Below are 27947 nucleotides of genomic sequence, written 5' to 3'. Positions count from 1 at the left end.
CGAGAGCAAAAGAAAATAATCAACAGCCCTGTGTGCTGGGCTGAGCCGGAGAGCCGGGCGCGAGGAGGGAGGGCGATCCGCAGGCGAGCATGGAAAACGTGGCTCCTCTGCCGAGGAGAGGATTTGTGAAAAGGAGCGCTGGCCCGCGTGCGCCTCTTGTTCCCCGTGTAATTTGCAGCCAATCATCAGTAGGTGTCCACGTCCCTGCGTCCTCCTCACCTCGGCGCCAATCACCCCCACCCCCGCGCCCCCGCCCCCAGCCTCCACACCTCCTCCCTCGCCTTCTCTGTGGCTCCCCTCCCCCAGCAACCGCACACTCGCACACACACAAACAGAGAGAGAAGGGGGGAGGGTGAGAGAGAGGGGAAGAGAGAGAGAGAGAGAGAGAGGAGAGAGAGGAGAGACTCCCCGGCTCCCTCCCTCCCTCGCACACAGCGACTGGAGACGGACGGAGAGCAACGCGCTGGGAGAGGAGAGACCACCGACAACATCCCCGCGCTCTCACACATACACTCACACTCGACTCTTTCCTCTCCCCCCACCTCCTCCTCCTTCCACCCCCACCACTAACACCATCTCCTCCTCCTTCTCTCTGCAACAAGAAAAAAAAGCCATTTACAGGTATTTTTTTTTGATCCGCATATTTATTTATCCCCCCTCCCCAACAGTTTGTTTACAAGTATTAAAGTTGTAATTGGGAGCTGCCAAGACACATCTGGATTTGTGTTTCTTTGTGTTAGGGGGTGATGTGCAACTAATTAAAGGCAGACTGGCAGCGTCTGCAAATTCTAAGGCTCCCCAAATAAAAAGAGACTGGTAAGTGATTGTTCTTTCTCTTTCTCTGGCTTTTTTTTCTCTTAAATGTTTGCTGTCCGTTGGGATTGTGAAAGTAGATTATTAATGCTGGACTCCAGCAAGAAAAAGCGTCGCTGTATTAATTTATTAATTAATCTGCACCCGCCCCTCCTCCTGAATGTTAAATATGACCTTTGATCTCTATGTCTCTGGTAGACCAGACATACAGTGTTAGGCATGTAAAGTCACATTGTTTAGAGGCAAAACAGGATCATGAAGTATGGATCTCTGATTTAGCTTTGGCATAGAACTATAGTTATTTGTGTGTGTTTTATTTTGTTTTTTTAATAAAATCCAAACAATAGCTGTGGCTTAGATACCTTTTTCATGCTCCAGAGATGCATTGATTAAACAATAATGACCTGGATACTGGGCATAATCATTTTCTACAGTTTCTGGTGGTATTAAACCTTGAGGTAAGAAGAGGGGTGGTGATGGCAATCAGAAAAGCAAGGAAAGCTTGTGTTTGGAAACACCACTCTAAGACTCTAAAAAAGGGACATTATTTATTTATTTGGAACAAGGTCAAAAGACTGAAACGTTGAAAATTTTCCCTCCACTCAATGTGATGATATCTAATGCATGGTTAACATAACTAGTTTTTACTGAGTAGCAGTTATTATGGTCTTGCAGTTACAATGTGATTCGCAGAAACTGAAGCTATATGCATATTCTTGCTGTGTCTTCCCCCACCCCTTCCAAGCATCAAGAATATTTAGCCAAGAGCATTTTGGGGGCACCTTTTGTATTGCCCTCAGACCTCAGAAGGGAGCAGTTTTCTCTAATGCGAAACCACAGAGGTGGTTCCTGAGTGATTAGGGACTTGCTGTGATTGAAAGATGCCTGCAAGCTTCTAATCCAGCCTGGGGTGAGGTTCCTTATCTTGATTTACTTTGCCTAATAGGGATTTGTTTACATAAACCCCTCTTTTTAGAGCACCTCATCAGTAGGTCTTGAAGTTTTTGCACTTGGAGTTTGGGCATAACTGGTTCATTAACCTAATTATAAGCATAATTACTATAATTGATAACCATTTTGAACTCTGAATATTTGAGACTGAGACTATTGGGCCCCCATGTAGAATTCCCTGAACTCTGCATTCTAGACCAATCTATGGGCTTCAAAAGATGTCACAAAAAGATATTCTGGCCAAAAAATCTGGAAACAAAGAAACTGGTTTTTTAAGTGAATATACACTTTATGCCTTTGCTTTACTTCTTAAAAGGCTGTGATGTACTTCTCCCTCTGTAATAAACAACTAAAATACCTCTTCCTAAAGCATAATAATGGCCTGTAAGCAAGGAGATGAATGCAAATACCCAGTTAACATTAAACTTTCCTCTTAAAAAGAGCAAAATTAAAAAATAATTTTAATGGTTATTTTTCTCTGGCAAAGAACACCTTAAAGGCTCCCCCCCCCCCTTTTACTCAATGTAAAAATCAGTGATTGTGAGAGATCCTTTTCAAAAAGTCCCATGCTTTCCTCTTGTCTAGGGAAGAGACAGCAATCTCCATTAGGAATGATTAGGAATATTCTTACAGAGGCTGCAGGCACTTGGTTTAGAACCTGAGACATTGCTGATATAAATAAATATGTATATATGTAATTATGTGGCTTATCTTTATTTTCTACCTTAAAAAAAAAATCAAGTAGAACACCACCCTCTTACCCCCACCAAGACCCACCACCAAATGGCTTGTACAATTGAGACCTGTCCTTGGTCCATTGAATTAAGACCCTAACAGAGCCAGCTGTGCTGGGATTCAAACTAATGACCGCAGACACAGAAGGACACTGTGGCAGCTGGTAGTTCTTTTTTCCCTGCCTCTTTAGTTCAGATTGTATGTGGGCAGTCTCTTAGCTCTCAGTTGTATTGTGTTTGCTTACAGTTTATACTCCGATGTATTGTAGACTTTCTCAGTACTTCATTTGCTAATTTCCTGTTCATTTTCCTCATAGGGCCATTGCTGTTTTCTACTTTACAGCATTTGCATGCCCAGGCAGCACTTGTTCACACATTTCATAATGTTTAAATGCCCTCTGCTTATAGGTAGTATCGCCCTCCCACCCATGATTTGCATGTCTTTAGCACTCCAATTGCCCTTTTCCTTAGGCGTTTGTCACCCCCGTCTTCCCTCTTTCCCTGGGTATCCTGGCTATTAATACATTTTCTCAGGAGGGTTATAAGAATAGGGGGGAGGAGCTGTGGTTTGCTGTGGGGAGGGAGGGAGCTGAGGTTGGGAGAGTTGGGGGAGGAATGGGCTGGGGGGGGTCACGTCTTGATGATTCTTATGCAAACGACCTGATGGAAGAATGTGGGAGCTTTCTGTGTTTGCGGTGGGTTAGTGAGGGAGGTTGTTTATTTATTTTTAATCTTTTTCCTCGTGCAGCTCGTTGGAATGACTTTCTTTATTTTAGTTGTAACAGTTGGAGGATAATGCAAAGGAAGACGCTGCCTGGGAATTCACCGTCTGTGGAAATGAGCCCCAGAGAGGAATAAAGCAGCCCTCACCTTGCTCTCCCCACCCGAACCCACTTTCCCCACCCGCCTCGGCCCCCACCCCAACACCACCATCACTCCCTTCCCTCCCCCCCACCTTTCCCCCTTTTCCACCCAGGTGTCGGACCAGGCGGTCCCCACTTCCACCCTGCACCCCTTCTTCCCCCCCTGCACCATGAACACCAATGTCTGCGTGGAGCCCGGGCCGAGCCCGGAGGCCCCGGGCTTGCCCAAGGAAAGCCACTTGCCCGAGGGGTCTCTGAACAGCCTTGTGGATTACAACTCGGAAATGGAGCGCTACCGCTCCTTTGCCACCTCCTTCTACAAGACCAACGGGGGCGCCTTCCCACAGGCGGCCAAGATCGCGCGCATCACCACCCCCATCTTCCCCAGCAGCGCCGCCGCCGCCGCGGCCGCCGCGCGCATCGGCATGTCCCCCTGGAACTGCGACAACGCGGCCACCGCCGCCGCCGCCACCGCCATGCTCTGGGGCAGCGGCGGGGGCGGCGGCGGCGGCGGGGGTGGTGGCGGCGGCGGGGGCGGGGGCGGGGGCGGGGGCGGTGGGGGCGGCAGGAAATCCTCCTCCGCCGCCGCCTCCTCCTCCGCCTCCTCCTCCTCGGCGATCCTCCCCGCCGGCGGTGGCGGCGGCGGCGGCGGCGGCAGCAGGACCAGCATGCACCACCGAAACGACTCCCAGAGGCTGGGGAAAGCTGGCTGCCCGCCAGAGCCGTCGTTGCAAATGGCAAATACTAATTTCCTCTCCACCTTATCCCCTGAACACTGCAGACCTTTGGCGGGGGAATGCATGAACAAGCTCAAATGCGGCGCTGCTGAAGCAGAGATAATGAATCTCCCCGAGCGCGTGGGGACTTTTTCCGCTATCCCGGCTTTAGGGGGCATCTCATTACCTCCAGGGGTCATCGTCATGACAGCCCTTCACTCCCCCGCAGCAGCCTCAGCAGCCGTCACAGACAGTGCGTTTCAAATTGCCAATCTGGCAGACTGCCCGCAGAATCATTCCTCCTCCTCCTCGTCCTCCTCAGGGGGAGCTGGCGGAGCCAACCCAGCCAAGAAGAAGAGGAAAAGGTGTGGGGTCTGCGTGCCCTGCAAGAGGCTCATCAACTGTGGCGTCTGCAGCAGTTGCAGGAACCGCAAAACGGGACACCAGATCTGCAAATTTAGAAAATGTGAAGAGCTAAAGAAAAAACCTGGCACTTCACTAGAGGTCAGAGGAGATGATTTCTTGTTTCCCAGTCTCCCCCCTTCCCTCCTCACTCCCTCTCCCCTTCAGGGATTCTTGTCTGGCTTCAAGATGCAGTACCCCTTCCCAGAAGCTTCATTCAGGTGGTAAGAGTTGTAGGTGGTTTGCGAAAGGCTTGGCCTCTCCACCACCCGCCCCAGCTGCACTTCACGTGACACCGCCCTTCTGATAGAGAGAGTGCCCTCCTTTTTATCCCTGGGGGGAAAAATGTAATTGGTTTGAAGAATCAGAAGTTTCACATTAAATATGCTCAATGTTTTCCCTTGGTGGTTTAAAATGCCCCCTCTTCCTCATTAAAAAGGGTGGGGCATCTTGCCCAAAGGACTGGACACATCACATCCTATACAAGTTTACTGGCTAAGTTAGTGGCCCATTTATAACAGTGAGGACACAGTTTGTGGCACACAAGCCTGTTCTCATTAAAAAAACGGTAACAAACCACACAACAGTATTCGTTGAAGTTGAAACACCTGGATTCAGAAGGGGATTTCCTACCCTCTTCTAGAATCGTTTTTCTCTCATAAAGGCAGAATGTTTGTTTCCTATTTTATTTTCTGCATATCTGATATTTTTGGAGAAAGCTGAAACTGTGTAGAAAGCGGATTTCCACCTGCAAATTTAAAGGAGATGTGACTTAGAATAAAGGGATACAATTAGTTAATTTCAGGGCAGATAAGAGTGATTTTTAAAAATTATTTAATATAGTTTTAGAATGATTAATTTCTAAAACTCAGTTACAAAAAAAGTATTTCCCTTGGGCTCTGCATTGGACAAAGTAACCATTTTGTGGTTACAAAGTTGGTGTATACACCAAGCACAGTTTTGGTTGATACCTTATATGGTCAATAATAGTTTCTTTTACCTATAGGTCTTTAAAACAGATATTGTACAGATGCTCACTAAAGTAATTGTTAAATTAGGTTATGAATTATGCTAAATACAGAGATTGATACGTTTGATAAAAATTTTGTATTGTGTCCTGATCAAAACAAAAATGGGGAAAAATGAAAAATCACAGGTAAATGACTTTGGTGGTATATTAAACAAAGAAATCTGGACAAGTAGTTATAGTTAGTCTCTTGATAAAATTTACAGTGTAGATAATTAGGTGTTCATATATACATGAGACTGTAGGTGATAGGTTTAGCATTCTGTCCTTTAACATTTTAACATTCTGTGGGGTGAATTGCAGGATGAGAGTGGTTCTCACAAGTTATCTTAGGATTATCTGTACATTCTTTTAAAAATTGTGAGTACTGCTTAGAGGAGTTTTCTTTATGAACTGGGAAGCAGTCTTTAAAAGAATAAAGAGAAGGGTTAAAGATCTTTGGTACAGGTTTGAACACAAAGAAGATACATTTTTTTTTAACCTTTAATTGTGTAAATCAAACTAGGTAGCCCTCTAGGATTCTAAAAATATCAGAATTATGTTGATGTCATTATTGGGTATGATCAGTTTCATCAAAATATTGCATTTATTCTTCTTTATAAGATAAATCAGCTCTTTTTGGAAAGTTTAACTTTACTCCTGGATGGTTTATTACATTTTCTTTGGCAACTTTCTTTGTGCAAAGATAATAGCAACTATAATGCAGGTCCATTTATTTTCTTAGGTGGCAAAAAATAGCTTTTGAATCTTCTTTTCCGGATTAATTTGTTGTAACTTCTAAGGACTATGGGAAATTAAAATTCAGTTCATACTGAAATTCTCTATTCCCAGTTGATGAGGACAACATAGCTTTTATTTTTCCTCTTGAAATGTAGTATCTAGAATTATAAATTTGGTTCTGCTGTTAGGCCTCATCTTTAGCTAGACTCATGGCACTACTTGCATCCCAATTTAAGATATGTAGTAACTGAATAATTCTGATTTATTTAGTAAATAATTACCCTGGAGGAGTTTGATATGAGTACCAGTAGGTTTTCTACACAAGTTTCTATGCTGGTGTAATTTTTTTATTTGATGCTTTTCCTACAAGCTTGTTGTAATATTTAAATTCCTCAGGCATTTTGATGAGAAAATCCCATAAAACTACATTTTCTTCTTTTTAAAAATTCTCATGCACAAAAATTCTGTTAATCTTCACAAGGTGGGGTATGGGTAGAATAGGAAGCTGATTTTTTCCTTTGAACTCTCAAGGTGATCTTCTAACTTCAGACCCCTTCTATCAGAGCATGGGCTGTGTTTCAAGGCTAAGATTATTAGCGGAATGCTATTTGGCTAAAAGAAATAAAAAGTTTTTTTTTTCAAAATTGTATAAGATCCTATCTAGATCATTAAAAAAGACAATGCCATCATGACTACCTTAAACCTATGTGCAAATACACAGTTATGCTTGTAGGAAACCAGCTGAGCACATGTCAGAGTGACAGGGCTTACATGACTGAACCAAAGCTGGAAGAGGAATTGCAGGAAGATGAAAAGTCCCCTTGCTGACCTGATTTCTCTCTTAAATTTGGTCCATCCTCATCTGGGAAAATGTTTTAGAGATTGGATGGGTTCCTGGCTGAGGGCAGTGATTTGGGGACTCATTGTGGATATCACCTGTGGGTTCCAGATGTAAACCCATAGCTAATATTTGTTGGCTTTGAATTATGGGTGCCAATTAACATCTGGATCATAATAATAACATATATTCTTCTTTATCACTTCAAGACTCATGTGCCACTCTTCCCTTTGACTTGTTCTCATCCCAAAGACTGGAGACATAGTCAAATTTTTTTTTCAGGGTAAGAAAACTGAAATTAAGACAGACTCACATGGATATGTTGGGACTCTCATCCAGATTTTTTTCAAAGCCTCCTCCCTAGTGTTCCTTTTAAAACTGCCTTCTATTTTTCTGCTTAGTCTCACCTTAAGAGCATCTTATGATGCCCTAGAAATGTGTTTATAAAATCACCCCTTGATCATATTTGATATGATAATGCACACAAAACATTTAGTTTTTGTGTTATACTGTGCACTCTGTATTTGCATAACCACTGTTCATTAAGTCAATTACTCTGTTAAAAAAATAGCCACTAATTGTTCAAAGCAGTCATTACAAATGTTCTCTGCCCCTTGTGTGACAAAAACTGTTCTGAAAATTTCTATCCTAAATGAAAAATACTAAGTTCCTCGACGTTTTAATAAACGTGATCATATAGGAGATCCTTATGATAAGTTACATGATAACACTTTGTCCCTTGCAAAGATAATCCTTCAGTTTTTATATTCACTACAGTTACATTTCTGATACTAACTTTTAACTTTTTAAAAATATCCCAATCTGATATGGCTCAAGGGATAAAATTGTCCCATGGGCAACCCCAGCCTCTTAGTCTCTGAACATTGTTCAGGTGACATGATTGATCTCTGTGGGACAGCATTAGAGACCACACAGTTCTGGTTTCTCTCCCATTAGTTGATTTATGGAATTACATTAGTAAGCAGTGCCTCAGGAGGTTTCCCTTCCCCCACTCTTGGCTCTCTTTGCAGTAAGTTTCACACTGCCACCGCTGAGACTTTCCTTGAGCTGGAGAAGAAACTAGAGAGGGCAGTTTATAGTGAAGACATTGAGAAACTGGAAAGTCAGGAAGAAGGATGGTTCCATTTTTTTTCTTTACTTTCTTTTATCTCTTAAAAATCTGTCTGCCGAATGTACAGGCCAACAGTAATTTTTCCACAAGTTAGGTTGAGCTTCTAAGGAGGTTGGCAGAAAAAAAATTCAAATACTGTCTCAAACTTGATAACTTACTTCAGAAGAGTGTAATAGGGGAGGAGGGACATATTCTTTATGCTGTTAATTTCTAAGAGCCCCAACCATAAATGGCAATTGTAAAACTCTGGACAAAGCACCATCTGTAATGAGTGCAGGAAGGTGGCACCTGCCTCCTGAGGAAATTAACTTGTAGACCAGATGTAAAATAGGTGTGTCACTCAAACTAAGAGCTTCTAGTTAATAAAATAAGTCAATAATTGAACATATACATTTCTGAGGTTTGGTGACTTAAAAAAATCTATGGATAAAATGCAAATGTTTTGTGTCTTAAATGGAAACATCCACCAGTTTTTATGTCATAATTTTTAAGAAATGAGTTTTCAATTTTTCATCTCAAGAATAAGAAACTTACCAGTAGAAAAATATTTTTATTTTAACCAAAAAATGCAAATATACAAGTGAATATGAAAGGGAAAGAGGAAATTTTTCAATAAAATTTAAACAAAATGATAGTATATTAACATTAGAATGTAACATATAAATAATGTAGGAAAAAGCACTTCAATTTTATAAATAATAAAGAAAAAGCTTGGAAAATTTTATCTTTGACTAAAGCCACAAATGAATTTGTGGCCAAGGCATCAAACTGCAATACAAGTTCAATGAGATTATTTTTCCATCACTGGATTTAATACAAGGGAGTTAAAGTTATTTTTTATATGCTTCAAAATATCATGTTGTACCCACAGTAAATACATGTAATTTTAACTGTCAGTTTAAAAACTTACAAAGCGTACGTGCATTTTTAATACTTCCTAAATGAAAACAGTACCCTCACCCATCCAACCATCATGTAAATTCTAAGCCATGTTTTAGATGGCAATTAGGAATAGTAAAATAAACTAATTAAAATTCATTTGTCAATTATGCTATAAGAACGTTTGAAATTCAACCATCATCAAACAAAATATAAGCAAGCAAACACAAGGCATATAAGAGCAAATTAAAAAAATAAACTTAGGTTTCTGAAAAGTGTATCTAGTGATGAAATAAATAAAAGTTGTGTAGCTTTTCAAGTTCTTAAATAATTGATTACTGAAGTATTTCTCTATATTTTGTTTAGTCTCAGTCATCTACTTTTCTGAATTAATAGTTAAGTTTTGCATAGTCAGACTTATAGATTGATAAGTACAGAACAATTTAATAAAATAGCCTGTCAGATTGAAAATTGAAAGGCATGCAAAAAGAACAGGCATTTGATCCATATTTGCTCCAGTTGGAACATTGTTTTAACAGGTTCCAGACTGAAGATCAATGGTGGGGTGGAAACATTGTTGGAATATTCTGGATACAAAGTATTTTTCTGGATACAAAGTTAAACATTATACTATTTGAGTATTTCTCAGGCATAGGTTGAAAGTGTGCTTTTAAGAAAGTCTTCTAAAGTTGGTGCTCTTAAAATTTACTGCTCAACCTCAACTGGTCAGATTGTCTGAATATGCAGAAAACATTTCACTTTAATTTGCTCTGAAAAAGCTTGACATAATGTCCTATTATTCAATATGAGTGGATATGCTTTAATTTCTTAAATTTATTTTACTCCCATTGTGCAAAATACCAAAAATAAACTTTTGCATTTGTCATATAGAAATATGTAGTTAAAGTCATAAGTTAAACTCAAGATTTGTTTAAAAGCCCATGTAAATATACAAATTGGAGAAAGGACTAATTCTTTTACAGTTTCTCTCGTATTCCCAGATTAGTTTGTAAAAAAGCAAAAACGAACTGAAAATAAAATCTAAATTTTATTAGTAATGTGACTTTTAGTCACTGATCAAAATGTCAGATGATCTTAGCTGGGGAAGTAGGGCATTCTAGGAAGCATCATCTTTTATAAAAACTTGTTTTCAAGAAAGTATGTATTTTTTGTAATCCATGTAAATTTTGAGAATTTTGTGCATGTGTAAGTTTGTTCCTTCATTTGTGCATCAGTGTTTCTGCCCATTTTTAACATACTTTTAAATGTAGCATTTTGCTATTATTCTTAAGATTTTCAAAATATTGGGGGAGGGGCATAAGGGTGATTTTATCCTTGAGTCATATCTTGTTCCATCACATGCAAACACCTGTCCTGAAATTGAATTATTCTGCAGGGTAATCGAAAAGCCTCCCTCCATTCAGCATCATATGTTTTCTGTTGTTTATTGAGTTATGTTGTACCATACTTCAGATGCGACAGCCATTTAATAATGTTGAAGACTTAGCTCTGCAGGGGCTAAAAGGATCCCAGCAGGCTTGTTAACTTCTACTCTAAAACATTATGAGAAATATTTTTTCCTCTGTGAAACTTCTGGGCTTTCTCTTAATTTATTTTAAGAGCGTAAGAATCCATAGCTAGGTATGAAATCAAGCCTGCTGAATTTTTTGGTTTCCTCTTTCTTAATCTTTAACCCATTTATTTCCCACTACGTTTTTTACTAAAGAGATTGTGGCAAAGCAAGCAATTACTTTTTCAAAGACCTCTTATTCAAGATGTATTTCTTTGGTTTATATAAAACGATATAAATTATATTCAGGAAATATACTACGGAGCTCCTAGATTGTAATTTCTTTTTATTTAAAATTATATGTGGTCCGTGTGGCCACATAGCTAAGAAATTGTGAAAAGAGCCACTAGTATCAAGTAACTTCACAGTTGAACAATGTTAGGTACATCAGCATAACTTCTCTGAACTTTATTTCCTCATCAGTAAGATGAAAGGAATATCAACCTACCTTATAATGTTTTAATATTATATGTAGTTTAATGTTGTTGGCAAACTAAAAGATGCTATATAATTTCTCAGTCCAATTTTAAAACCATCAATAAAAATGGAGAAGAAGGCAACTGTATTTATAGATAAGAAACCAATAGGTTACTTACAGTTTTCAGACATTAAAGCCCTGATGTCTATTAGTGGTATGTGGTTTTTGAATATTTGTTTTGATTACCCAGTTGGCAAAGATATGACTTGAGTTTACTTGGAAAGAGATAAATCTAATTAAACATGTTTCCTTGTTCCTACACTTGCATTGTCAAATGTCTTAGGAAACTGAGCATATTACCCAGTGAAGTCAGTCAATATGGTGAGCCAATTTCAATTATTTAGTGCTCTTTCTCCTTCTTTACCACAGACATATCACCACTATTAATTTTTATATATTTTGATAGATGTGTGTGTGTGTGTATGTTTCACGTTACTAACCCAATACTTTTATTTGACTTTTTTTTCCAAGACACAGAGATATTCTAAATGTGAATTTGTGAGGTCAAGAGAATAATTGTAAGAAAGAAATGAATTCCAGTTGGAAAACATATGTAACAAATATTGGAAAGTGAACATATTTAACAAATGTGAAAAATTCAAAAATATATACATATGAGTGTACATAGGAAATAAAACAGGTAGATATACATTCTTACATAAAAAGTGAAGTAGCTATATGAAGTTTTTCTGTTTTTCACTAAAAACAGAATATTTTAAAAAATGAAGATAGTTATTAAGCATTAATCAGAATAGCTGGTGTTTTTCTGGGGAAAAAGAGTGATAAGCCCTAAAAGATTTATAATGCTGACCAAGAAAGATGAGGAACAAAGGAGAAAGGAATATTTAAGCCAGAATCCAATGCAGTGTATAGAAAGAACTTTGACAAGATGGAATTTTGGATATATGCTTTGCTTCAGCTGTTATAAAAGCTTTTTAGATGATAGAAAATATTTTTAAAAAGAAAGATAATTTTTTTTAATGACTTGACTCAATACTTTTGGTTTGAGAGTCAGAGCTGAGGCTTGAGTGGAGTGGCAGATGAATTAGAGATAAGGAAAAACAGATTGTGTTATAGCTGATGTTATTATTTTTACTTATGCATTTGAAACATTTGGTAGAATAATTCCAAAGTGTAACTAAAAGAGAATACTTCCAAGATGGGTGGAAAATGGTATCCCATTTGTGTCTCTTCTGCATTAAAATTCATATTTTAGAAAACATTCTTGAGAAAGTAAAGTGTCAGACTATGGGAAAGACGGTGCTGAAAGTGCTGCTTCTTGCCCAAAGACTAAAAGACAAAAACAAAAAAACCCACACCATACCACAACTGGGTTATTGATAATACTATAATGATAGAGATCAAGTAGGATGAAAAGAGAAAGGGATATATGTTTGTAGATTAGGAAAAATTATGGACATTTCTGTCTATTTCAGCAAATCTGGCAAATGCCAGAGAAGATAGATATATTTTCTCCAAAATTTAGAGAATGAAACAAGATTAAATACATTTTTAAGTGAACAGAAGACCATATAAATTTAATCGTGTGAAATGGCGAGAACTAGTGTTGGTGACTCAGTGGTAGAAAAATAACTATGCTTGGGAATAACTTCTCTATTGGCAATGTTTTTTTTTTAATAGATTAAATTAGATAAGTGGTGATCTTAATGAAGTGAAGTTAAGAAAAAAGAATAAAATTAACAGCCATATGTAGGTGTATAAGAAGTGAAAAGTTGTGGAGTCTTCCATTAAACATGAAATATTTTGTGTGCTCTACCTTTAGTCCATGAAAAAGAAGAGAAAACTTTGGCTTATTTCCATCAAAAGAGAGATACATTAGCTCTTCTTTGTAATGCTACTATATGTAGAGTTAAATTCTTTATGAAGTGGAGTGGTTTTAGATTTTCCTCATGTGATTCTTTTCACATGAATTCATTTTTGTATGGTATGGAGGTGTGTTTATCAAACTGCAGGTGACAGTATGTTGGTGGTCCATGAAACCAATGTTTTAACTTACCATCATGATTTTTTAGAAAGTAGATTAGAATAAAATGGAGCAGAAAATATATGAGTTTATCACATGTAGTAATAGCAAGTATTGTTCAACTTCTGTTTCAGTTATGTACACTTAAAGAAATGTATGTGTATGTATGTGCTGAGTGGCTATGTAAAATGTATTTATAACTTTTAGTTGCAGTCAAATTTGAAAAACATTAATCTAGCAACAGCAACATCACTATTGAACAAGTCTGTAGTGAGGAAAGAAATTATATTTGAACAATGTTAACAAGATAAAGAGTAAAATTGAAATGTTTCTACAAATAGTGTATTTTTACTTATTCCAGGCAGGTCTATACCTATGCTGTCCATTCATGAATATATGGTATTAATTAGCACATAGTAAACCCTTGATAAATTCAATTCAATTTAACAGATGTTTAGGTGGAACTGTTATCTTCCAAGACTTAAGTTCCATGTTTACATACATACGTATATACCAATATATATGTACATGCATATATACACACACACAAATCCTGGCTTAAAGAACCCTGAATATTCTTTATTCCTGCTCTTTTTACAATACTCATGTAATTCTCTAGCTCTGGGTCTTAGTCCTTCATCCAAGGTACTTAGTTCCATATATATATATATATATATATGGTTTTTTTTTCTTTTTTCCCTTGAGACAGGGTCTCGGTCTGTTGGCCAGTCTGGAGTGCAGTGGCATGATCTCAGCTCAGTGCAACCTCTACTTCCTGCATTCAAGCTATTCTCATGCCTCAGCCTCCCAAGCAGCTGGCATTACAGACATGCACCATGATGCCTGGCTAATTTTTGTATTTGTAGAGTTGGGGTTTCACCATGTTGGCCAGGCTGGTCTAGAACTCCTGACCTCATGTAATCCACCCACCCCAGCCTCCCACAGTGCTGGGATTATAGGCGTGAGCCACAACACCCGGCCTCCCTATTTATATTTTTAATTTTCAGCCCAAGAAGTGGACAAATGACCACCTTTAAACTAACATTGAAATTTTAGAAGATTCTGGAATCAATCTCACACCTATTTAAAAGCCTTAGGATTCCTTCACTCATCCTTGGTTTAGTTCTCCACATCTAGATAAGTAACACAGACTAATATGATCTCTGCCTTCCTATCTCATGTGATTCTGTAGTATTATATTTACTGTTTTATTTCAAGGCATATTTTACAGACTGCTGGAAATCTTTGTTTTACCTGAATAAGAGAAAAGATTATATTGGAAGAAAGTAAGAAGGGAAGGAAGGAAGAAAGGAAGGAAGGAAGGGAGGGAAGGAAGATAAAAGCAGGGAAGAGAGGAATGAAATACAGGAAGGTTACAGAATTGCTACTGTTTAAGGGAAATCAGAAAGGGGCATATTGGCAAAAAGAAATGGCATACTTAAGGTCATCTTGAGTCTGGTTTCAATAAGAAATGGGAAGCAATAGTTAATGTCTCAGAATTTAGGAAAAGGTGTCATGGGTCTGGGTTTAGATCCACTAGAACCACTAAGCTTTTTTTTTTTTCCATTTACCATGGTGGAAAAACTAGTTTCAGGAAAACTAAGTATGTTTATGGTTTTTTTAAAAAAAATTTTTTTAAAGTAATTCTCAAGTCTGCAGTCTGCAATTAGAAACATAGAAAGGCCAAGATGGGAAAACCAATGCTCGAAACTAATGATAGTGTTTAGGGAGCTCAAGGCTATCCAACCACTATAATGAACTGATGGTACAAAATGTCAGTGTACTTTTTAAGTAATCATAAGGAGAATTTCTGAGAAAATACAGAATCGTGCATATAAAAAAGGCTACTGAAGAATGATGATGAGAAGGCTATCAGTCACTACATCTTATAAATCCTATGGTGGAAAACTTATTTATTTACTTTGCTAGTTAGTTGACTGTCTGAATGTGGCTATGTTCTACTGAGTATGTAGATTTATATACTCTGGATGGAGCACATGATACTTATAGAAAAAGAGGTAGTTCATGAAAGCTTCCTGAGGAGAAATTAGTATCTAAATACTTGAGAATTTGTTCCAGCACAAGAGCAAATGCCTACCATGATGTTATGGTAGTGGAAAATGCTTAATAGTATTTATCTTCTTGATGAAAGTAGATGAACCAAAGTATATTTCTAAACAGTTAAGAAACGTGTAAAGACTTGATAAAAATTAAATTAATTATTGACTGTATACTTTTCAATTTTATTATTTTAAAAGAGAATTAAGAGAAAAGACCAAAAGTCAAAGTCAGAGTGATTGTTAATTTGAGCATTCCATATGATGGCAATTGAAAGGAAGGAATAAAGGGAGAGAGGGAGGGAGGGAAGGAAGGAAGGACGGAAGGAGGGAGGGAGGGAAGGAAGGAAGGGAGGGAGGGAGGGGAAAAAGGAAGGAGGGAGAGAGGGAGGGACAACAAAAGCTACATTTTATTATTAGAACTATAGTTTTAATCAAAGTGAATTATTTTGGTGGTAGCATCTAGTTGACTGAAATATTTAGAATTAATGTTTTCTAAATTCCTCTCAGTAGTGCATAAACATAAAACATGCTGTGAATTTTAGGCTGAGTCTCTCCCAGTGGTTGGATAGTTTATAACAGATTCTGAGCCACATGAAGTTCAGTGACTACATACAAAATGCTACTTGACTTAGCCTAACAGGAAATTTTCTATTAAACTTATTTTCATTTTTATGTAATTAAGAAATAAATATTTATCAGATCTCAGAACTATAATAATAAAAGAGATACGCCATATTGATTTGCTTATGGAGGCTAAATGTAACTACTTTATTTTTGTATAAATTAGAGGGTGTCCAAATCATAGTTTTGATAGTCAGTTTAAACATCACCTCTTAAGATTTTTTAAGTGACTTCTCATTTTCTAGTATTTTATATGAATATTTATGTTTCTCTTCAATAAAAAAGGGATAAAGTTAATACAGTTTAACTGACTGCTTTAAAATTAACCAGATCTTCAAAATTGTCCAACTACTTGGTCTGGAAAAGGCTGCTCATTGTTTTTCAATGGCTAATTACCAATGAACTCACCTAATGCTATACTGTTGCATTCAACAGGAATTACTTGAGAAGAAGTTGAATTGTTGAACTTTTATACACACATATATATTCATATATACATATATACACATATTTATTTAGAGTCTATAACCTATATATACATATATATACATGCAAATGAAATATGAACATATGAATATATAAATAAAATAATTTCAGTCATTCTTGAAAGTATAGTATTGATTTTATTAACCTAATTTTTACTTTTTAAATCTTAATTTTACTTCTAATTTTCTTTCACATTCTCTCTTACACATAAGGTTAAATATATAAAATTGTTTAGATAAATACCTTTTAAATTTGTGAATTATTGAAAGATTTTCCTCTTTCTGCTTACCATGGTACCACTGTACTATGTTTTATTTTTATATGGGTAAGAACATTTCAACCACTAAAGTACCCACTTATAATAAACTAAATATACTTATTTGTTAGAATGGTATGGTTTGAAGTATTTTTACCAAATTTAACTGAAATGTAATTATATACACATAGCTTTATCAAGAGACTTGCTTAACTAAAGTAGTTACATTAGACCTATGGCCAAAGTGGGTACATTTTTTGGTCACTTCTGGACCAGTGTGAATCGTGGTGTTAATCTGTCTGTCATTTTACCTCCCACCAACCCACTCCCACCGTGTACACACATTCTCCTTTGGACAGCTGTTTTCATGACAGGCTTTATCACCATATGGACTTGACTTAGTGCCTTTACAACATAATGTATAAAGTCATCTTTCCATTTTCAGAAGTTAGCTAGGTTTACCTTCTAAAGTCACACTGTCACAGTCTAAAATCATGCTGTCACAGTGGTAATGGTGACTGTGGTAGTTGCAGTGTAGGAGTGCAAGGCAGAGCAACAGGAGCAACAGCCAAGGAGAATCAGTTATCAATGAAAAGGCCATCTCTAGTTCTCCATCATTAATCGGAGAAATCTTGGTCACAAATGTCAATTTGGAAACCAAAATATGGAATGTTTCTTAAAATCATATTTAAAGCCTCCAAAAGTTATGTCATAAAAATTATCTAGTTATTTGGTGCTTTCCCCTTTTTAAATAGGGGTCTAATATTCCAGTTAGTGGATGATGTTGAAAGTTGTTTTTAATTTATATTTGGATAAAGACCAAAATAAGGTGTTATTATACCAAAGACATACAGTTATGTAATAAATGAATCTGGATTATTAGAAAAATTAATCTGCTATACATTACAGACATAATATGGATTTATTACAACAGAGCAGAAGAAAAAAGTGAGGTGTAATTTAAAAAATGGAAACAAGTATATACTTTATATTACTCCAAATATTTTTAAATTTAGATATTATTAATAAAATGTTTTGTTTATAATAGCAATAAATTATTGGACTGTGTGATTATCATTAATAGTTCTCTTATATTATTAGCCTATACTTTATCAGTGTTTTCTAATAACTCTATTATACTTACTAGACTATGATTTCTAAAATGTATCATTTACAAAAGGAATATAGAAAAATCTTTCTGCTAAAAACTTGTGGGGGAGGTATTCACCTTTGCTAGGTATTATTTTATATCATAATTATTAATTATTCAAAGATTCATATTACTATGTATTAATTTGTGTCAATCAGTTTGTTCACATTTACAATACTGTATATGTAATACAATTTCCAATTTCTCCAAGTAGATTTTGAAATTTTGTTAGTAACATAATCAAGAAACCTATATAACAATGTTTTAGCATTCTTCGTGAATCAAATCAGAAAAAAAGGTAGTTTTTTTCACCATAAGGAACCTGCTTGCATGTGTTAATCTGGAAATTTCTAAAGTTTGAAAGTTTTATATGTAGCCACAAACAAAATCTATACAATTGAATAACTAAAGGCAAACAATGGGGTTCATTATTATGTTTTGTCATATTTATTCACATACTTTCTACTGCAAATTTTCAGTGATTCATTAAGATCTTTGCATTCTAGTGTGAAATGGTAGACTTGAATGCAGTGAAGATTTCCAGTATCAAGGCCTTAGATGCCCAGCAGTCTAAGAAACTTACAGTAGGACTCCTTATAGTGAAAACAATATTTCAAAAGGTTGTACAATAGGTGGTATTGGCTAACTACAGCCTGAAATTGCCTTAAGTTTGGTTGGGAAAAAAGCATGCTTCACGATTATATGGGAATCATAAAATGATTTCATGACTTTTGTTTCTTTAATAATAAAAGGGAAAACAGGAAATTATTTTTGATTAGTATAGAAATAATGGTATCCCCAAATAGTGACCTTCAGTTGGAAATCATGAGAGCCATCTTGTTTCACAGTAGAATTTTGAAGGCCTAGGTGAGTCACTGAAATTTTTAGATTTGAAAGTATGTGAATAAATATTGGAAAGATAGGTTTAACTTTAGTTATGGACATTTCTAGTATCATAATCATGATCTCAATTTAAAATTGTATGTGTTTAAGTTGAATTTCAGCATCAAAAGTTATCATTAATTTCCTCTTTGAAACCTCAGGTCTAACATTATTAAAAGTTTTAAGTTCAATTTTGTAAATATTGCTACATTTTACACACTGTACCTAGATATGAATGGCCAATCCACATATCCTCATATGTACAGAGTTAGAGATGCCCCATTTTCAGCTTTTAGGAGCTGATGTTTTATTAGACTTGACATATTTCTAACAAGAATATGTAGATGCATTCTTCACCTGAAGATACCACTTTTCATGTGACTGCTTCACAGGTATGAGAAGAGAAACATGCTAAAATCCTTAAGGTGAAAGCTTTTCGTATTCTTTATTATTTTAGGTTGTTTAATTATTTCGTCACTGCTGATTTAATGAAAATCAAACTGAAATATATATATATCTGCCAGGAACATTATTAATTTTTAATTTATTTTTAAAAGTAAATATAAAATGTACTTGGACTTAGGTTTTATCATTCTTTTATTCAAGGAAATTCCCTTATTTTTAATGTAATTTAAGGAGATAGAGAAGACTCCTTTAGACTTGAAGGTAGTGTTGTACCTGGTTTGTGTAGGGGTAAATTCTCTGGAACACTGTGCTTTACAGCAGTACTGGAAAGAGAGCTGGGGCTGCAGGTTTCTCCACAGGCCTCCTGGGAGCAAGATGGCTGTTTGTCAGTGTTTGCACCTGCATGAACAGCGAAGGCTGCCTTAAACAATGCTGATCAACTCAATTCTATTCTTTACCTCCCCACCCCCTTCTCTTCAGGGGAATCTGGCTTTCCTGTCACTCAGGATAAAGATCCCCTGCAAGCATCACTGAGATCCAGAAAGTCACTGTAATCTCATCAAGAGTGTGAATCCCTAGCTGGGACTTTGAATTTATATAACCCGAAGGTAGTTGGTCAGGGTATTTAATCCTGCACATTGGTGTGCTGAGCCCCTGCACCATTTAAAAAGAAGTCTTCTTACAAGGATAACCTCATTAGTTGACAGAATGAAAAAATATGTGTCTCCAAATTAGTACAAACTTAGTTAGAAACCTGTAGTTTAACTCAATATTTTATCTATTAAAACATTGTTGCTTCACCCAGCTTGGCTGAAACAAACTCAGTCAGTCCTAAAGTACATTTCCATTGTTCCTGGTGAAAATTGGGCAGGAGATTAGATATACATCTATTTTGGGTAGGCTACAGGACCGTAAAGAGTTTTGACACTTTTAAAATCCTGAAATACAACTGTTAGAGAAACCTTACTACAAATTTCTGGTGTGTGCCTTGATTATTTTCTAATTACTGCACCAGTAGTTTTCCTAATTTTTCTCACATATTTTATTTGGTGATTTCCCAACTAATCATTTTTAGGCTTCTTGACCTCAAGGATCTTAATATAAGGAAGAAATAATTTTTAAAAGAGGCTTCCCTGCTTACCTTCTCACTTCTCCTGCAATAAACTGTCCATATTCTTACATCTGGGGATGCATACTGGTCTCAATGTATGCATAGTAATATCACGATGCACAGTAATATCAAGTAAGTGTAGAAAACCTTTGTTCTGCTTTTCTCATGTTTGCATTGTTTGATTAATTTTTACTGCTAACAGGTATTGAGAAGTGATTATCTTTTTTTCCCACAACAATGACCTTTGACACTAAGTGGCGTTTTATAAGCTTGCTTTTTCTAAATGTTGCAAATAAAATTGAGTAGCTGAAAGGGGCACAGGAAGAGCGAGAATTGGAAAAGAGATTTAAAAGTATATCTAAGACATAAGGACTTCATCTCATTTAAAAAATGTACTCCATATATTTTTGCTGTTTATCTTCGTAAACATATATGTTTATCAAGATACAAGATTACATAAGTATATATTTATAATCTTGTTTCCAGTTGGCATCTGAGAGTAAGTTGGCATCTCTGTGTCATACATATACACATAAATGTGAATATATATGAATATATATGCACATGTTTATTTTTCATATGTGAATCTGTAACCATAGATCTATAATTGCATGAATATGCTTGGATCTAACTTATCTCGTTAGAAGTGACTACATTTATATAAGTGTGCATACTTATATAAAATTTATTCTTAGTTGGCATCAGCCAGTAAGTTAGCATCTGGTATAAACTTTTAAGTTTTCATTTATTGCTTTTGTGTGTGTATAAAGCATGAATATTAGAATGGGCATGTTCTATTTCTTATTACTTCATATAGCTTCTTAATAATGATTAAATTAATGTAATCAAAGCATATAATTATTACATTTATCCAAAAGTTAACTTTACAAAGTAGTAAAGGAGTTTTTCTCACCAACTAAATCAAATGATAGAGAATCAGGTATGCATAGTGAACCGGAAAGGAGAAAACCGATGAAACCATCAGGAGTAAGGCATAACATGTTAATAAGATCAGTACAATTTCCATGAGAATAGTGAACTTTTTTGTTTGTGCTTTTAGAAAGCGCTGCTCAGGTAGATTTTGTTCTATATACGTATATGCAAACTTGGAGTAGGAAGATAGTCATTTATCAATGATTTGTTCTCAACACAGTCATTTTGAAATTTATTGTGTTTATGGTGAGGACAGTCTTTTAAAAAATTATTTTAGTACGGATAGTGAAAAGCAGGTTTGCTTTCCAAAATATTTGTTTTATTGTTTTCTAATTGACATCCTAATCAATTAATACTTTTATTATTAGATGACATAATTACAATAGGACAGTGTCAACCAAATAACACGTGTGAGAAAGTAAATAAAAGCTAACCTCAATTATTAGAGGGTTTTTAGTAGAATTTTGTGTTTATTTTCTGAAATCCAAAAATCAAGTGTTATTAACAATGTTTTAAGATGCATTACAAGGAATGTGTGTGTATGTATGTGTTCATGTGTTTTTGTTTACCTAGTAAATATATTGGCACTTACATTCAACACATCAATTTATATACTTATCTATCCTTAGCAGCCATCTTACAATTTATACAGGCTTGTTGGGCTAGTCTAAGGAATAAAGTCAACTTTCTTTTACAGGAGAATGTATTCTTAGCTTGTTGTTTCTTGCATACCTTCACTGTATATTCATGTGATTGTTTTATGTATATCATTAGAATACATTTTAAGGAAGGATATGGCATGAGGAATTATTGGATGTTAATGTACATAGAAAATTCAAGCTTAACTACCATTTACCTAACAAGAAAACCTCGTAGTAACTATAAGCTTTTTGTTAAAAGGATTGCTTATACTTTGGTGCTAGCTTGATACTTCTTTGGAGAAACCATTTATAGTGTGTTTACAATTCAGTAGGGCAATTATGCTTCATTGAATATCATTGGTTAGTAATCAGTTTACTTTATATATATATTTGTTGAAAATACAAACTCACCTTGAAACAGTGATATATTTTATCAGTATAGTTCTCACTAGACTATAAAATGTGTTTAGAATTTAATGATAAGTGTTGCAGGTAATATTGGTATTTGTTATTATTCTGTCATTTAAGAAAATCTTCAGAATAAATTACTTAACTGAATTTTGAACATCAGCTTTACATAATTGGATATGTATGTATATAGTGTGATTTCTATACATAAAACAGTGGCCTAAATTTCAGTTTCAGTTTTTGATTGCATTTTTGGTAGGGTGGTTAGAGGCAGAGTAATTCAATCGTAGTCATTTTAACCGCATAGAATGCTTATATGTCTCACTCATGTTTAAGACCATGTGCATAGCTGATGGTGTCTTTAGAAATACAAAAATACAAAATAAATATCTATCATGAGAAAGGACTAATGTAGAAAGCTAACCAGCAAAAGTGAATCCTTTCCTTCTTCATTATGTGATTGTGCCTTCTGTGTGTATGTTATCCTGACGGTAAGATGATCCACTCAAAATGATGTAGGCATTCTGCAAGGCAGATATAGATTTTAAGTACCTGTGCTGACTGGTCTTCCTAATATTGGTTAAGAGGTTGAACTTTACCTTTATTCTGCTTCCTATATGTGTTTCAGGCTGCATTTCCTATATTTTTAAACCAATGTATTTTAATCAGTATATTCAGCAAGTTAGCATTAAATTCAATATTCTAATTATTGTCATGTTCTAAGATTGAGCATTTCTTCTTTTTATTAAATGTTGAAATATACAAGTTATTATGTTGTACATTGGTAACTAAAAATATTGCTGAAGTGTAAAGGAGAAAAATCTAATTTTATATTGGCATAGAAAGAAAGCTTAACTTGTTTTCTTGCTCTTTTTTTATAGAGAACACCTGTTCCCAGCGCTGAAGCATTCCGATGGTTCTTTTAAAGCAGTAGTATATCTTATTTTCAAGGCATTTGGAAATGAAGGGCAAACTAATGTCTTGTTTTAAGAAACTGCTTAGTCCACCACTGAAGAAAATATCCAGAAATTATTTTCATTTTACGTATAGGGGTTTCTTCAAAAAAAAAAAAAAAAAAAAAGAGGAAAAGAAAAGAAAAAAGACAAAAATAATGTGGGAGCTTGGAGAATTGGCCAGTCTATTTACTTTCAATATGCTGATTCTTTCTTTGATGTAATTTAGCTATAGTAGTGAAGTTGTTGTCTATTTTGAAAGTGGCTGTAAAAAATAAGTTTGGGTAAACCCCTGCTGTAAAATCATGTATCTTTGCAAAGTACATATCTATACTTCATTTTCAAATATATGTGTTTCAGTACTGTAAACTGTACAGATAGCAGCTTGTATTTTGTGTGTTTAGACACAAGGAGACAATCATGTCTGAGCATCTATGGAGATTAACAGTTTGTACACAACAGTATGGTTCTGCAAGTTAAATCTGGAGCAATAAATTTTAGCTTTAACTATTTTTTGCCAGTGGTTTAGAAGCAGCAACAGCACTGGCACCATTTTGCCATGCATCTTTCCATAGAGACTTGATGCCAAGTTTTACAAGACTAAAAGATTATGATGCATCCACCAATTACCTTCTGTTTTATTGTTATAAGAGGGGAAGATGTTATGAAAGTTTCAATTAATCTTTTGAGCACTATATTAGAGTAGTGGTTATGCACTTGCATTGCTTACAAACGAGCTGTACAGAAGGGTATACCTCCCAAATACTTAGTGTAGTTGACTTGTCTTGGGTTGCACTGTAAGGCGGAGTACTCACAGTAGTTGGAAAATGCAGCATCAGTTGTATAATTTTTTTTATAAAAACAGTGTTTTTTAGGCTAAAGAATAAAGTATCATATCTTAGGAGGGGAAACTTTATAACTGACTTTTCTCCCCAGCCCAACATGGGCTGTGTACGTTTTATTGTTTCTTAATTTTTTTCTTATTTTTTCTGTAGGAAAAAATCTTAATAAAAACTACCCCAATGTTTTAACTTCATGTATGATATTAAATGGGTAGTTTTAACACTTGAATATGTTGAGGGCTTCTGCCTTGAGGCAGGGCTTGATATATTTTTAATTTACAAAGAATTAAACATATTCATAAAAGTGAGGCATTTTATCTCTTTTTATTTTCTTTTCTCATAGCCACCCAGTTGGACTAGTGGTCTTCCCCTGGTCCTTCAGTAAAATGCTCCATTGCTGCCATTTCCATTCTTGTCACTTGATGCTTTCGTTCCTGAGAAGGCAGGGCCGCAGTCTCTGGAATTTCATAAATGCATGACATACCCCTCCCCCCACAACCTACACACAAAGGATCTAACGCTTCATAGAACCTGTGCTACCTTTTCATGTTGGAGTTGGTTTTCTTATCACAGTCAGGGTTCTTAAGGCCATCCCATCAGGACAAATATTTACATTTCATTTTATTTTTGTTTGTCCCAATTATAAAGACTACTTTCAGTTTCAGGAGTAGAACAGGGTTTAGCAAAAATATGTAGCGTATCAAAGTTACCTACTGCAACTTTTTGTTCTTTGTCCACTAGCCAGTTGATTTAACCCACTAAATCCGTTAGCTTGCTGAAAAATGTTAGCAAAGTAAATCATGAGAAGAAAGATAATTTGAGAAGAGAAAGGGTATGGTACAATGAAAGAAGCTGTAAAGATTAGGAAAGACTAGTAAGTGAATATTTTTAAAAATTTAGTTGTAGATTTCAACGGGATACGATAGGACAGAAAAGATTTTTTTTAAAAGCGGAAAGAGTTTCATGGTGAAAGTACTGGGGGAGGGTGGACAAAGCATGCACACATGCCAATTTGAAAATCAAGTGTGACTTACCTCATGTAGAGTATGAATACATGGTCCACAGTTATGGTCAACAAGCATTTTCAAGAAAAACTCATGATGTATTACACCCATCCATATTTAGAGATGAGAATTAAATGATTACAAGCTAAAATGTGCTGTATACTGTATTAATTTTGGGATAGCTTTCTACTTGATGTATATTTCTTTGAGGGTTTCTATCTAGTTAGAATTTCAGCTTCTGCTGTGGGACCAATGAGAGCTGTATGAGTTTTTTTTTTTTTTTTTCTTTTTCCATTATTTTATTTTTTGTCTTTTTGTTTACCAATTTGCTAATTAATTACAAGTAAGTGAAAACTTACTTTCACACTTGAATGATAAGCTTGCCTTGCTCTTTGGAAAATGATGATTGTTATTACAGAAGTGAAACAAACTTCTATTCAGGCTATATTAGGCATACAATAACATAAAGATCTCATAGAAGTATACTGAGAGTCTAAAATACATTCTAGTAGTGCATGTCTTGGTGTGCTTTTGTTTGTTTGCTTTCTAAAATAACTAATGAATCTGTATATTGTAAACTGTGGTGTTTTACATGTCAATTCATTTTTTTAATGAAAGAAAATTTGTTGCTTACTGAAATGAGAAAGTTTAGCTTTTCATTAATTCTCTTATGTTTTTTATTCTTGATATTGTTCTTTTATACCACCCACTTTTTAATGTTTTTGGTTAAACTCCATTTATATAATGTAGGGTGCATATAAAATTCTCATTGGTGATGTTGAAGAAAGACATGACTCTTCTGGCCTTTTCTAGTTTTCTTCCTCATATGTCCATGTACTGAGAACTTGTAAAGCTTATCATTATAAACCTAAGGCAGTGATTTGAAGGTTTACATTTTTCACGATTTTAAAATACCAATGAAATGTGACTTTTAAATATTCCTCACTGTATGTTTTATATTCACTGTCAAGAAAATTCAGAATGTAGATTGTGTGGACAGCTATACACAACTTAATAATTATATATCAGATAAACTGAATAAAAAACTTTGTAAGAGTGGTCTACGCATACAAGATCTTGTCCTCCCTAGGCATGGAGAGAGAGATGCCATAATCTGCCAGAATTTGGGGAGAGCATGGTAAATACTTGAGGCGTTGATACGTAGTGCAGTGAGCCAATTTCCTTTTCAGTTGTCACTCAGCACCATAACATCATGAAGAACATCATTAATGCAAACCTCTCACTAAGCCTTCAGACCAAAGTGGCTTTCTGATGGACTCTGCCTGTCTGTCTACAAGTGGAGTCAGATTCAAAGTAGAAATGTATCCATCCTTGGGAAAGAAAATAGGAAGTCTTCCCCCAATGTAGGAGTGTATAAAAATGTCTCCTGGTTGCTTAATTCCCAACACTCAATTTCCTTCTTCTAAACACATTTATAGAGAGCGAGAGATGGTGGACTTATTATGAATTAATATTAAGCAATCACTAAAAGAAAGGAATATTCTCTTCCTTTCAATCAGAAACCCTGGTATGTAAGTTGTGCAATTAATGCTAACGCATATAAAGTCTTTAAGCTGATAAGTATCTGTAATCAAATAATGAAAAAAGGAAAGCAGTTAAATGAACACACTATTCAGGGTCAAATATGTTCAGCAAAAAGCCATAGTGGGTCTTTGATCATGGTTAGATTCACAGTGATATCAAACAGTTGGTTCTCATGTAACAGCTAAATGTTTCAGATTTTTTTTTATTAAATTTGGCATTTCACACTGAGATCTGTATTCCTAGTGAATAAAAGACAGCTACTATATTAGGAGGGATTCCATTTTCACAATTGCAAAATAGATATTTCAGGAACATGGGCCACAAAATGTACTCCTTTCACAGTGTTCTCCTCTTCTGAACTGTGCAGTTATCTATTAAATTTTCTAATAGATATTTGTGTAAGGTGTATGTATGCTTGTGCAATTATTTAAAAAATGGTTTTGGAAAACAGTGTATTTATTAAAGAAAATTACTTATGGGGCATGTACAAAACTGTAAAAAAAAAAAAAAAAAAAAAGTAAAAAAATCACATTCAATTTGCCCAGTAAAGTTGTTTTTGTGAAATTTCTGTGTTGTTGAATAAAGGACTTTAGTATTCAAAATATCTCTATTTTTCCATGATAAATTTTCCTTTGTGGGATTTTAAGCAATGAGCATATGATCATAAAAATTTAATTTTGTTTATGGTAAAAAAGTTTATAATTCTACACTTGCCCTTATGTCAGCAGAATGAGTGCTTTGTATAAGTCTTTCATAAAATATTCCAGGGATATTTTTTTGTTTCTCCTTATATATTTTTTTTCTCATATACTCAAAGAAAAGAAAAAAGAACATGATTCCTTATCCATTTCTAGAGAATATATTTTTGTTGAAAACTCAAAAGGCGTAAATAGAGGAAGAACTGAGTGCACCCAAACATCTCTCCTTCCTTCTGCATCGTAAGTATGCCAGGAGAAAACATCTCAGGCATTATTATTATTTTTTTTTTACCATGAATGCAAAGTCTTGGTGATGCTACTTGAAAGCATTAATGTGCATGAAGAAATTTGAAACACTGGAATTCTGTCTTCAGCCACTCTCAGCAATACTCTGAGATGAAATTTTTATTGTGTTACTTTTTTTATTATGGAATATTGTGGTCCACACATGTTACTCATTTGTTGATAGTGAATGTGTTTAACACTTATTTCACTGCTTCTCAGTACTGTTTCTCAGTACAAGGTCCAGTTTTTTTTATGCCTTATAAACTACAAAAATATGTAGAACATGGTTTTATATCTTGGAAATATTTAATATGGCTACAAACACAGAACTTCATACAATTGAAAGATTTCATGTCTATAGAACATAACACCATATTAGAACATTTTTATACATTTATGAAACATTAGCATGTGTTCTGTTAGTATAATATCAAAAATATAAAATATCAGGGCTAAGGCAACAGAATTGGAATATATATGGTGAGAAAAGATAATTAGGTAATTTTTATTATGTGAGTTCCTGAATACTCAGTAATTTTCAGGTAAGTGACTATGCTTTT

At 35.3% G+C, this 27947-nt stretch overlaps 1 protein-coding gene across 3 annotated transcripts; it reads left to right on the top strand.

The window, feature by feature from the left end:
* The first annotated feature begins 344 nt into the window (after positions 1 to 344).
* CXXC4 (CXXC finger protein 4) lies at positions 345 to 27006 on the top strand. 3 transcript variants are annotated; one of them, XM_054486234.2, is made up of 4 exons: positions 345 to 621; positions 741 to 816; positions 3275 to 4581; positions 22942 to 27000. In XM_054486234.2, exons 3-4 carry the CDS (start codon positions 3532 to 3534, stop codon positions 22984 to 22986), a joined length of 1095 nt encoding a protein of 364 aa, XP_054342209.1. In that variant the 5' UTR covers positions 345 to 621; positions 741 to 816; positions 3275 to 3531; the 3' UTR covers positions 22987 to 27000. The 3 variants fall into 3 exon arrangements, with proteins under 3 accessions (XP_054342209.1, XP_054342210.1, XP_063520021.1); XM_054486235.2 differs by lacking the exon at positions 741 to 816 and having other exon boundaries at positions 22942 to 27006; XM_063663951.1 differs by lacking the exons at positions 345 to 621; positions 741 to 816 and adding an exon at positions 2628 to 2906.
* Positions 27007 to 27947: the final 941 nt, after the last annotated feature.

The sequence above is a fragment of the Pongo pygmaeus genome, chromosome 3, assembly GCF_028885625.2.
Source record: "Pongo pygmaeus isolate AG05252 chromosome 3, NHGRI_mPonPyg2-v2.0_pri, whole genome shotgun sequence".
NCBI classification, from domain to species: Eukaryota; Metazoa; Chordata; class Mammalia; order Primates; family Hominidae; genus Pongo; species Pongo pygmaeus.
The sequence above is the reverse complement of the archived record's forward strand: the minus strand, read 5'-3'. Positions and strand labels throughout refer to the sequence as shown.

Coding starts and splice junctions, on each gene's coding strand:
- CXXC4 (XM_054486235.2), top strand. CDS start 3,532: ATGAACACCAATGTCTGCGTGGAGCCCGGGCCGAGCCCGGAGGCCCCG. Junction 4,582..22,941: donor AACCTGGCACTTCACTAGAG/GTCAGAGGAGAT, acceptor CTTTTTTTATAG/AGAACACCTGTTCCCAGCGC.